Source organism: Tamandua tetradactyla, chromosome 20 (genome assembly GCF_023851605.1).
Source record: "Tamandua tetradactyla isolate mTamTet1 chromosome 20, mTamTet1.pri, whole genome shotgun sequence".
Lineage (NCBI taxonomy): Eukaryota > Metazoa > Chordata > Mammalia > Pilosa > Myrmecophagidae > Tamandua > Tamandua tetradactyla.
This window is the reverse complement of record NC_135346.1, coordinates 1,167,537-1,181,037: the sequence shown is the minus strand read 5'-3', so window position 1 is coordinate 1,181,037 and position 13,501 is coordinate 1,167,537. Positions and strand designations below refer to the sequence as shown.

Genomic DNA, 13,501 nt, shown 5'->3' with positions numbered 1-13,501 from the left:
ATACATATAGAATAGAATGATCATGTGTTAAGAATGTTTGTGTCTGTTTGTTGTTTTATTTATTTAAAAAATTAATTTAAAAAAACTGCCTATGGCAAACCTGAAAAGCACTCCTCGTGTCACTACCTTGCTCTGGATTATCTCTTGATGTTCAAGTCATTCCTTCAACACCTGCCATCGCGCTGGGACAGGTACACCTCAGTTAGAGTTTTTGTCTTTTACTTGCATCTGCTTAGAAGTTACTAATCATCTCTCTCAGTTTTAATACATTCTGTATCTTGCTGACACTCAAATATCTTCAATGAATCCATGTTCCTTTTGCAAATATCACTTTTTATTAAGGTCTCTGACCATCACCTGAACACCATACCAGAAAAGTCTTTGTTTTTGAAGGTATGGTCCATGGAGGCAAATACTTTAAATTCACCTGGGGTACTAAAAAATATGAAATACAATGACAGTAGTGCTATTAACATAGAAGTAGGCATAGGTCACCATGTGTAGGGTTTCCCCCTTTCTGCTGGTGACATCCAGGTGCTTGAATAGAACTTTTTCCTGCTGAATGTGTCGATTCAGTCCGTGCCCTCTTCCATCCACTCATACTTCACTATCACCTTTCCCCATCTGTTTCAAAAGCAGCATCCCAACTCTTGTGCAAAGACAGCCGTCTGTGTATGCCCCTCACATCTCCCTTCAGCTCCTGATGTCACCTTGGCTTATTAACATCATCTCGGTTGCTCCTCAGTACTTCCCTCTTTGACAGCTCCTTCCCCCTTAGCCTACTCCAGGAGGTTCAGGTCTAGATGCCTCAGCACGTGACTCGAGCTCTGTGTGCTCTACTACCACTTCACTCTTCTGATGGCAGCTCACAGTCCCCAACTCCCGTCGCTAGGGCTCCAGTCAGCCAACCTTCCTCTCTCCTGTTCTCTCTGTGGGTCTGTAGAGAATGACTCCTCTGCCTAACCTGCCTACGATGAAACCCATTCACCCTCTAAAACCTAGCTCAGATGTCTCTGACTGCCTTGGAAGTGTCACCTGGAGTTGGGACCCTGTGCTAGAGGAGTGACTCTGCCACACACAGCGTTTCATTAGCTGCGCGATCCTTTCAAATAGATGCACAGCTTATTCTTTAATTCACTTCAACATCTGCAGCATCAGCATGGCACGCCAGGCCCTCCGCCAATCCCAGAGGATGCAGAGATGGATTTCTTCAAAATACTTTGGCCTCAAGTGCATATCCATGCTAAAAAACAAAGTCTCAAACTCTTGGTGTATAACATCTAGAAGGCACACAGTCTCTGTGTATAGAAAATGGTATTCACTTACATGAATTGGTTACAATAGCAGGGCAAAAAAAAGATGTCAGAGTATCTGTAGTATATTCAAATATTGTTAAAATAAATCTCAGCTTCCACATCTGTTCTCCTTTTCCAGTTCTTTGGGAATTAATTCCTCACAAACGGTAAACAGAACTCATTCCAATATTAAACAATGTCAAAAGAAGTCTGTCTGCCCGTTTTGACCATAACAACCTTTCCCTAGGGGGGAAATTTTTTTTTTTAATTAATTAAAAAAAAATTAACTAACAAAACATTTAGAAATCATTCCATTCTATATATACAATCAGTAATTCTTAATATCATCACATAGTTGCATATTCATCATTTCTTAGTACATTTGCATCGATTTAGAAAAAGAAATAAAAAGACAACAGAAAAAGAAATAAAACGATAATAGAGAGAGAAAAAAAAAAAAACTATACGTACCATACCCCTTACCCCTTGCCTTCACCTACCACTATTTCAAACTGAATTTATTTTAACATCTGTTCCTGGGGGGGAATCTTGACAGTATACACAACACTTCTCTAGTTTTCTGCCTTTCTATTTTTTTCCAAGTTTGGAAGGAAGAGAGGTTTGAACCCACCACTTCTCCCAGACTGCCTGTGTACATTCCAAATTTAGCTGACCTCGCACAGACAGTCCATGGCCCCCATACTCTTGACATGCAACTGCACTCTCAACTTAGCCAATCACGGACATCCCCAAGTAGTGACAGGCCATAAAACACATCCACTTGAATAACCTAGAGACACTTACAAAGACCAAGGGTAGTGCATATTTAAAGTTGGGGCAAGGAGTTGCTGACAGTTTTAAATACCTTAGAAAATGTGCATTTCGACAGGAAAGTCTCATGAGAAGACATCTCAAATGTAGGAGTCCATCAGACCATGTGATTTTCCATATCTGCCCTATTCTTCAGGAGTAAGGTAAAAGTTTTATTGAACTCTTCTGGGAATCAAACTTCTCTACTCTGGGATTAAAGGTGCAATAAACCATATGTTATCTGCACTGGCACATGGTACTGAAATGCATTCCAGTAGTTTTCAGGAAAGCAAACCACATGCAGCCTGAGCAGCAAACCAAAAAATGAAAGATTCTTCTTATATCACACCTAAAATGCTCTTAATTATGAACATTACGTGGTCCTTAGGAAGTTATTTACAACGTTGTGGCTCTCTTTGGTAGCATTTTCTGTAGAAAGAACTTCTACATGATAATAGTTTGTGGGAGAAAATGGGAGTCACACTTCAAACCCACTGTTTTTCCTTTGCTAATAGTTCTGTCTTCTCTTTTAAAACAGCCAAAGGTTTCAACTTGCTGCCACCTCCTTATTAAAGTTTAATAAGCTAAGCTTTTTAAAACACATAAAAATTTCATAAGCGTTTTTCAATGTTAGGAAAAACGGAAGGAGGTTAGAAAAAAAAAAAGGTCAGAAAATCACTTTCCATTAAAGCAGCTTCTGAAGTGGGATGCTTTGAAATTATCCCCCATGCAATCAGGCACAAAACAAATGCTGTGAAACTACTTCCCTGTGTTGTGGCACCAGTGGGTAGAGGGTTACATTTAATTCTTCAACGTGCACAGGCACCACATGGGTGCTAATGAGAAGCGCCCCTATCAAAGGGCAGTCTCTTGGGACTCCCCCACAGTCCCTGGGATGTGCTACGTTCAACCCACTACTACAGGGTGGCCTACCAAGAACAACATTTCAAAGTAGTGCCTGATGATTTTACTTTTTCATTGTATCATAGTGGCAGCATATTTTAAAAACAAATCTTTAATTTAGTAAAAAAGGAAAAAAGAGTATAAACATGTTACTTAGATACATGAAGTTAGTAACAGAAGAAACAGAAGAGTTGAAACAAGTGACTTATCTCCAGGAAACAAGAAATAGGAATAGGAAGACAACAGACAAGTGAAACAAGCCCTATAGTAGGATTAAGTTTTTAACAAATCATGTTCATGCATTATATTGGCTAAAAATGAAAATTAGGGCGGGCCACAATGGCTAAGGAGGCAGAGTTCTGGCCTGCCATGCCGAGACCCAGGTTTGATTCCCCTCATGCAAAAAAGAAAAAAATTAATGTAAAACGTGAAGACAGCATCACTGAATTAAGAGGGCTGTTAAAAAAAACAACAAAACATCATACAAATGCTATGGTCCCTTTAAGAAGCTAAAGAACTTCAAGTGACATCTATTTTCTTTGAACATTACTTAACTCTGGAATTCCTGATATATACTTTGATTGTAAACGTACAAATGCTGCCATTCTGATAGTGCAGTATTTCTCTATTTCAGTACAATTCGATTTCATGGGTATTCATTTTTGTCTAGTCTCAACAAAAGCGTACATTCTGTGCTAAGGTTATAATTTGATTTTGTATACATATATCTACTTATCTTCAAAGAAAGTGGCATATTTTAGATGAGTTAAAATATTCATTGAATACTCCTTTTATTGCTGTAATCAAATATGTCCAAATAAAAAAAAAAATCACATGGCCCACAACTAATACATTCAACAGGGAAAGACTGAATGCTTTCACCCTAAGATCAGGAACAAGACAAGGATGCCCACTGTCGCTACTGCTCTTCAACATTACACTAAAAGTTCTTACCGGAGCAATTAGGCAAGAAAAAGAAATAAAAGGTATTCAAATTGGAAAGGGAGAAGTAAAAATATCATTCGTGCAGATGACATGATCCTACATACAGAAAATCCCAAAGAATCCACAAGAAAGCAAATGGAGATAAACGAATTCACCAAAGTTGCTGTGTACAAGATCAACACAAAAATCAGTTGTGTTTCTATTGACCAGCAATGGACAATCTGAAAAGGAAATCAAGAAAACAATTCCATTTACAATAACATCTGGAAGACTAAATTACCTAGGAATAAAATTTTTATTGACAGAACAACATACAAACATTCTTAACATATGAACATTCCACACTTAGTGTATAATCAATGGCCCTAGGAATAAATTTAACTAAGGATGTGAGAGACTGAAAACTACAAGACCTTGCAGAGAGAAATTAAAGACAAAACATCCCATGTCCATGGACTGGAGGACTTGATGTTGTTAAGATTTCAATGCTACCAGCTAGGGATTGAATCATGTCCCCCATATAAGGCACGCTCAGGCTCCGGGTCCTGTAAACAGGAGCTCTGAAGATGTTCTTAGTGAAGCTATGCCCAGGCTGAATGAGGGTGGCCCTGATTCAACATGGCTGAGGTCCTTGTAAGCAACGGAAAATGCACATGGAGGGAGACCACAGAAGAATCAAGAAGATGGAAGTCAACATAACCCAGGAGGAAATGCAGCCATGTACACTGCCATGTGATGGAAAAGTCAAGGAACCCCAAAGACTTACCATCAGCCAGAAGATACTGACCCTGGGAGGAAGCAAGTCTTCCAGCGTCTGAAACCACAAGTCAGACAATTCTGGTGTGTGGTATTTGTTTTAGCAGACAGGAAACTGATGTACTACCCAAAGTGATTTACAGATAGAACAAAACCCTGATGAAAACCGCAGCACTCTTTTTACAGAAATGGAAAGTCAACCATTGCGTTCAGATAGAATGGCAAGAGGCCCCAAATAGCCAAAATCATCTTGAAAAATAAGAACAAAGTTGGAGGACTCACACTCCCCAATTTCAAAACTCATTTCAAACTACAGTAATCAAAGCAGTGTGGTGTCTGCATAAAGACCAACAGAACAATGGAACAGAATTCACATGCAAAGCCATCTGGTCCTGGACTTTTCTTTTTGGGAGCTTCTTGATGACTAATTCAATCTCTTCTAATTGGTTTGTTGAGATTGTCTATTTTCTCATGTCAATATTGGTTGTTCATGCCTATTAGGAGGTTGTCCATTTCATCTAGATTTTCTAGTTTATTAGTATATAGCTGCTCATAGTATCCTCTCAAGATCTCCTTATTTCTGTGGGGTCAGTGGTTATATCCCCTCTTCCATATATGATTTTATTTATTAGCATCTTCTCTCTCTCTTTTGCCAGCCTAGCTAAGGGTCCATTGATTTTCTTAAAAAACCAACTTCTGGTTTTGAATTTCTCTATTGTTTTCATATTCTCAATTTTACTTATTTCTGCTCTAATCTTCATTATTTCTTTTGTTTGCTTTTGGGTTAGTTTGCTGTTCTTTCTCTAGTTCTTCCAGGTGAAGTCAGTTCCTCAATTTTTGCTCTTTCTTTTTCTTAAACACAGGCATTTAGGGCAATAAATTTCCCTCTAAGTACTGCCTTTGTTGCAGCCCATAAACTTTGATATGCTGTGTGTTTCATTCTCATTTGCCTTGAGATACTTGCTGATTTCTCTTGTAATTTCTTCCTTGGCCCACTGGCTGTTTAACAGTGTGTTGTTTAGCCTCCATATATTTGTGAATTTTCTGGACCTCTGTTATTGATTTCCAACTTCATTCCATTATGATCTGAGAAAGAGTTTTGTATAATTTCCATCTTTTAAAATGTATTGAGATGTGCTTTGTGACCCAGCAATATGATCTATCCTTGAGAATGATCTATAAGAACTTGAGAAAAATGTGCATCCTGCTGTTATGGGGTATTCTGTAAATGTCTGTTAAGTCTAGTTCGTTTATTGTATTATTCAAATTATCTGTTTCTTTATTGATCCTCTGTCTAGATGTTCTGTCCATTGATGAGAGCAGGGAATTTGAGTCTCTGACTACTACGGTAGAGGTGTCTACTTCTCCCTTCAGTGCTGTCAGTGTTTGCCTCGTGTATTCTGGAGCACTGTGGCTCAGTGCATAAATATTTATGATTGTTACGTCTTCCTGTTGAATTGTTCCTTTTATTAATACATGATGTCCTTCCTTGTTTCTTTTAATTGTTTTACATTTGAAGTCTAATTTGTTGGATAATAGTATAGCTACCCTGACTCTTTTCTGCTTTTTTTTTTTTTTTTTTTGCATGAAATACATTTTCCCAACCTTTCACTTTCAACTTATTTTTGTCCTTGGGTCTAAAGTGAGTCTCTTGTAGACAGCATATAGATGAGTTCTGTTTTTAAAGCATTCTACCAGTCTCTATCTGTTGACTAACCCATTAACATTTAATGTTATTATTGTAAAGGCAGTACTTTCTTCTAGCATTTTGTCTTTTGGGTTTTATATGTTGTGCTGGCTTGAAAGGATTATGCAGCCCAGAGAAGCCATGGCTGATTCTAATCCAATCCTGTGGGAGCGACTGCTTCTTTTAAACCCTATCCAGTACTGTGTGTTGGGAACTTGATTAGAGTATCTCCACGGAGACATGACTCGCTCATTTGTGGGAATTAACTTCTGAATAGAGGGAGATGTGACTCAACCCATTCCAGGTGGGTCTTAATTAGTTTACTGGAATCCTTAAAAGAGGAAGCATTTTTGGAGAGAGTCCCTTTTAGAGCTACAAGAGAGCCACAAGAAACATGAGCATCCACATAGCCAAAGATCTTTGGAAAGAAAGAAGGAAAACGCCTCTGAAGGACTTCTTGAAACAAGAAGCCTGGAGAAAAAGCTAGCAGACCTCGCCATGTTTGTCATATGCCTTTCCAATTGAGAGAGAAACCTTGAACTTCATCGGCCTTTCCTGAGTGATAGTAACCTCCTGTTGGTGACTTAATTTGGACATTTTTATAGACTTGCTTTTAATTGGGACATTTTCATGGCCTTATAATTGTAAACTTGCAACTTAATAAATTTGCCCTTTAAAAAGCCATTCTGTTTTTGGTATATTGCATTCCACCAGCCAGCAAACTAGAACATATATCATATATATATATTTTTCTCTTTTTACCTTTACTGATAGTCTTCATTTCTATACTCTTTCCCAGACATCTCTTTCCTGCCTCTTCCTATCTGCCTGTAGTGCTCCCTTTAGTTTTTCTTGTATAGCTGGTCTCTTAGTCACAAATTCCCTCACTGACTATTCGTATGAAAATGTTTTACTCTCCCCCTCATTTCTGAGTGACAGCTTTGCTGGGTATAGATTTCTTGGTTGGCAGTTTATTTCTCTCAGAATCTTAAATATATCATGCTTTCTTCTTGTCTCATGGTTTCTGCTGAGAAATCCAAACATAATCTTATCGAGCTTTCCTTGTATGTGATGGATTGCTTCCCTCATGCTTCTGTCAAAATTCTCTCATCTTTGACATTTGAAATTCTGAGTAGTAAGTATCTTGCAGTATGTCTATTTTGGTCTATTCTGTTTGGGGTACGCTGTACTTCTTGGTTCTGCAGTTTTATGTCTTTCATAAGAGATGGGAAATTTTCAGAGATTATTTCCTCCATTAGTCTTTGTCCTCCTTTTCCCTTTTCTTCTCCTTCTGGAACACCTACAACACATATATTTGTGCACTTCATGATGTCATTCAAATCTGAGACCCTGCCCATATTTTTTCATTCTTTACCCTACGTTTTCTTTTGTGTGTTGGATTTCAAATGTCCAGTTCTCTAATCCTTTCTTCTGCCTCTTCAAATCTATTGTAGGTTTTCATTATTTTTTCATATCCTCTACTGTGCCTTTCATTCACATAAGTTCCATGATTTGTTTTTCCAAACTTCTGAGTTCTTCTTTGTGTTTGCCCAATGTTTTCTTTCTGTCCTTCCTCAACTTGTTGATTTGATTTTTGATGAGGCTTTGCAGGTCTGTTTGAAAAGAACTGGTATTCCTGACAAAAAAGTACATAACCTAAATCTAATTGTGAAGGAACATTAGGCATCAGACAAACTCAAATACAAAATAACTGGCCTGTATGCTTCCAAAAGCGTCAATGTCGTGAACCAGATTAAGAGAGGCATGGCAACGGAATACAACACATAAACCAATCTGGTATTCTTTGCTATAAAGGACATTACTGAAACAACTTTATAGAATCTGGAAAAGATCGGTAGGCCAGATAATGGCATTGTATCGATGTTAATTTCTTGATTTTGGTAATCAATCTGTTGTTATGGAAGAGAATGTTCCTGTTTTTAGAAAGCACGCAATAAAGTAAGACTTGAACTTACTCTCGCATGGTTAAAAAAGGTATATATACATAGAAAGAAAAGGAAATGTGATAAAATGCCAACAACTGGAGAATCTGGGTGAAGGAGATACTTTGTACTCTTCTTAGAAGTTTTTCCAACTCTGAAATTATGAATAATAAAAATGATCAAAATAAAAAATTTTCAAGTATTTGAAATCAAGGACATGAAGCTAGGCACATAAGTGTTTAATAACTGTAGTTTTCAGATATCTGATACCTATTTTCAGATGAAGAAACAAATTGGGAAGCTATATAAACTGTCCAGAACGGATCATGATAAACTGGTGGTGAAGTGAGGACTGAACTTCGATCTGTCCCATGCCAAAGACTATACTCCCATCACTAGATGAGGAAAAGATGAAAATTTTAACTCCCCTACAGGGATTTGGATATATTCTGGATAAAGAGAGAATGGCATTATAAAAAAAGTGCCTTCAAACGCTTTCAAAGCAACTTACTTCTATTTAATTTTTTTTTTGGCATTTTTAAAAAACTATTTTTATTGTGAAATACAACATATACACAAAAAAGCAGTATTTTTCAAAGAACATTATAACAAGTAGTTTTAGAACAGATTTCAGAGTTTGGTGTGGGTAACAGTTCTACAATTTCAGGTTCTTCCTTCTAGCTGCTCCAAGACACTGGAGACTAAAAAGAAATATCAATATAATGATTTAGCAGTCATACTCACTTGCTAAATCCTACCTTCTCTGTTATAACTCCCCCTTCTCCTTTGATCCTTCTCCCACTCTTAAGGGGTATTTGTGCTATGCCCCTTTTAACTTTTTCATGTTAGAAGGGGCTGTCGATAATATGGGATAGGGGGATGGAACTTGTTGATGTTCTGGAGAGGTTGGGCCCTCTGGGTTTCAGGACTTAACTGGCCTAGGAACCATCTGGAGGTTGTAGGTTCCTGGAAAGTAAACTTAGTACATGGACCTTTTAGGATCTCAGACACAGCCCTGGGTATTCTTTAGGGTTGGCAGGAATGGTGTTGGTTGGGGGTTGGCAAACCATGGTAAAAAGCAATATCTAGGTGAAGCTAGTGTGAGAGCAGCCTTCACTGTAGCCTCCTGACTCTGTTTGAACTCTCTTAGCCATTGATACCTTGTTTTGTTACATTTCTTTTCCCTAGTCCTGGTCTAGAGGGCGTTGTTGATCCCACAGTGCCAGGGCCAAGCTCATCCCTGGGATCGTGTCCCACATAGAAGGGAGGGTAATGAGTTTACTTCAAGGCAATTCACTTAGTTTCCTTCCTCTCCCAGCCTAGCACCTGGACCAGGACCCAAAACCTCAAACTTGGCTCCCAGGGTGGATATTGTGTCTATATTTACAATCAACAAAATGGATAACTAACCAAGAGAAACGTCATCTCCATTACAAAGCAGTATACTGCCTGCCTTTCTTGTGTCTTTATTTTGCAACCAAAACTATGGTGCACTTAGTAGGCAGCAGACAATGGAATTTCTAGGTTGATTCCATGTAGATAGAGAAATTAGTTCTGCTGGTATTTATCTCCCAAACAATTCTTCCCCGCTTTGCACTGACCCCCATATTTGAGCTTAGGGCTATGTCTTTTTTTTTTTTCTGAATAGATAAAACATAGTTCAAAATTCACATGGGAAAAAAAGTCACGCGGAATATAAAGGATGATTCTTCTCCCAACTTCCCGACTCCCTGCTGGAGACACTTGGTGTTGGCAGTTTAAATAGCCAATGCTGTGGCACGTCTCCAACTTAACAGAATTAGCTAGATCATATTATGATATTCAGCTACTTACCTACCTGATATTCCAAGTGATCACTGTGTCTGATAATTTCCCCTTTAGGGCATTTAAAATTACCTTACAATACTCCTGTCCATATGCTTTCAACATATTAAAATATGACTGAACGTTTGTAGTTGCAACTGACGTCTTAATGAAAAAAGAAACAAGTGTGTGTGTGACATGAAGATGTCATGGATTACAGGTGGTGAGAAGTCATCGGAGAATACTGGGAGCTCACCTGGTTCCTGTCACGGACACTGGTGTATCTGATCTTCTGAATGAAGTAGAATATGAGCCAGGCTGAAGAAATAATCATCAAAACAATAAAGGATATCGACACGAAGACCAGAGAGCCACGGCTGAAGTTCTTTGGCGGCATCCGAGTTCCAACAGCTATTGTCATCTGCACAGAGACGTTTTTTTCCAGATAACTCAGAATATCTTTACCCCTCAATTCTGTGATCATAACAGCAACGATACCTCCAGTGCCTGTAATGTAAAATAAATATGCATGCTCAAGGGACATTTTAAACCTCTACAAACATCAAATACAGAAAAATCACCTTAGAAAAAGACTGCAATTTTTTGCTAATGCCAAGAGTCTGCAGATTCAACTTTTCAAAGATGAGATGGGCCTGCAGCTGGGTATACTGGCACCAGGGTGGAGCACAGAACTTGCTGTGTAGAACTTAAGATGCTTAAACAAACTTAAGGCATCAGATGACTGCAATGTTAAGAGTCGTATTAACTTGTCTTACAACTATATTCATAAAACAGATAATTAAAGCAGCTGATATGACAACTTAACATTATACAGCAATGGAAATATGATAGCATCATGGCAGGTTTCCATTGTAAAACCCTTCCCATCTTAAAATTCTTCAGAAAGTCCCAATTCCCTAAGAAAAGGAGAGAAGTGTTATTTTCAGTATAAATTGGTACTTTCCGCCCTAATCATCCTAAAAACCCATTTCTGGAGCATTCTACCTTGTGCAGAGCAGGTACGAGAAGGAGAAAGGAGTACAGGAAGGAGGCTTTCCCATATGAGTGGCGTGGGACAACGCAGGTGACAGGTAACAGTGCGGCAGCAGCCGAGGGCTAATGGGTTGTCCCTTCAGAATAACAGCTGAAACCCAGCTTTGGGCTCCTGTCTAGCTTGACCGGAGTAGGCGCCTTTCTGATCCACTCCCGACCACTTCTGGAATTCAAACCATCCTGAGACAGGCTTAAGCCTCAACATTCCGACAAGTGTGGCATCAAAATACTTTCAGTTTCCAAAAGCTGTCCAGAACATTGGCCACAGCCACAGGCCACTGGAGCTCATCAGAGGACTGTTCTCAAGCTGCCCTCCTAGCCACCTTACTCCTTCTCTCACACCATTTCCAGAGGCAGAAATACACTAAAGGAAAGCACAAGATCTTCCCTCCTCCACAAAAGAAACAATTTCCCACTGTTCCACCACCAGTCTAGCTGCCAGCACAGTCCTTCCACAAGCTCATGCCACGGTGGCAACATGCGAGTTTTACAATTTGCCTTCTTCAGAGAGCCCCTAAGAGAAACTGTAGGTAAGGGCAAGGGAACAGACATTTTATTTTGAGAAACAGAAAATTACAACCACTTATTTAAATTTGAATAACATTTGCACAGATTAAAAAAGTAAACCACCAAAACGACACAAAAAACTCCAACAACTTGCCCTTTTGAAGGCTTCTTAAACAAAAAACATACTGAATACTTAGTTTTGAATGCTTCACTTACCATATTTAGCTAAAAAGACTAACCCTATGTCACATGCAGTGAAAAGACCGTAAGTAACTGCAAAGAAATTCAGTTATGAATTTTCCGAAAAGTGCAAGCCAATGGAACATATACCTATGCATTACCATATTCAAAACTGTTCATCACTTTATAGAACAGCAGTTTATCAGAATACTGATAAAAAATCCAAAAAACAAAAAGAAAATTGCAAAATTAGCAAGCAATAAAGTTAGACCCTAATTATTTTTCTGAAATGAGCTCTGATAAGTAAATTAGAGCAAATCATAAAATAATGCTAAACTACTTTAAATTTCCATATAGAAACCTTAAGTTTGTGCTTTTATAATGTTCAAGAGGCAATGATCTGTGGTATAAGATACCAGGTATGGCTATAAAGTAACTGAGACGGATCCCACTAACTACAGATGACAATCAGTCTCATTGCTTTATAATCACACCAGGTACAAACGGTTTTGGAAATCATTTCTGAGGCTCCCTCTGGAAGACACAAGCTGGAAAAGAGTAGGGAAAGCTGCACAGGTAGCCAAGGGAGCCAAGTAATTGCTTTCATTCAAAGAACACTAAATGAGCACCAACTAACTTCAACTGGAAAGCTGTGTGGGAAAAGAAGTGTTTAATTATTAATGTCATCCATCAAGTCAAGAGTATTTGCTGAGCACATACTGCAATCCAGGCTCCTTTTTAAAGAAAGGGAAGACGACCTGCTGCTGACTGGATGGAAACTGTGTCTATGCTGGCGAGGGCACAGGAGAATTAGGCCTAGAGAAAGAATCCATACACCAGGCTGTCTCAGGACACAGGACAGTGGAGACTGGAAGAAGGAGCGGAGTGGAGGCTAGCACCCTGCCAGCTCAGCAAAATGGAAACCAAGTAACAATCACAGGCAGTCATCAGAGCACCAGTGAGGGCGCCTGTCTGCAGCCATCCTGGGTCTGAAACTCACGTGCAAAACGCTGCTCATTTCTGGAGAGGCTCATGGGCCTCTTGATCCATCCACCCCAAAAGCATGCTTAGTGTGCAGACTCTGACTTAAGGATGACTCACACGCCTGACTTCTTTTCTTCCCTTTTTTTTTTTTTTTTTGTGAAAAATAACATATACACACAAAAAAGCAATAGATTTCAAAGCACAACATAATAATAAGTTGTAGAACAAATTTCAGAGTTTGGCATGAGTTACAATTCCACAATTTTAGATTTTCACTTCTAGCTGCTCTAAGATACTACAGACTAAAAGAGATATCAATTTAATGATTCAGCAGTCATACTCATTTGTTAAACCCTACCTTCTCTGTATAACTCCACCATCACCTTTGATTCTCCTCCCCCAAACCCTACCTTCTCTGTATAACTCCACCATCACCTTTGATCCTCCTCCCCCTGTCTTTAGGGGTATTTGGGCTCTGCCCATTCTAAATTTTTCACATTGGAAGGGGCTGTTGATAATATGGGGTAGGGGGATGGAACTAGCTGACATTCTGGAGAGGCTGGACCCTCTGCATTTCAGGACTTATCTGGTCCAGGGACCCATCTGGAGGTTGTAGGTTTCTGGAAAGTTACCCT

General features: G+C 39.0%; 1 protein-coding gene across 3 annotated transcripts in view; it reads right to left on the bottom strand.

Annotated features, from left to right (window-relative positions):
- The window catches only part of RNF130 (ring finger protein 130), a 111,848-nt gene that overhangs the window by 56,652 nt on the left and 41,695 nt on the right, over positions 1-13,501 (bottom strand). For all 3 annotated transcript variants that reach the window (XM_077138206.1, XM_077138203.1, XM_077138204.1), the window contains exon 3: positions 10,399-10,649. In XM_077138206.1, coding sequence (XP_076994321.1) covers positions 10,399-10,649 — 251 coding nt within the window. The remainder of the gene's footprint in view (positions 1-10,398; positions 10,650-13,501) is intronic.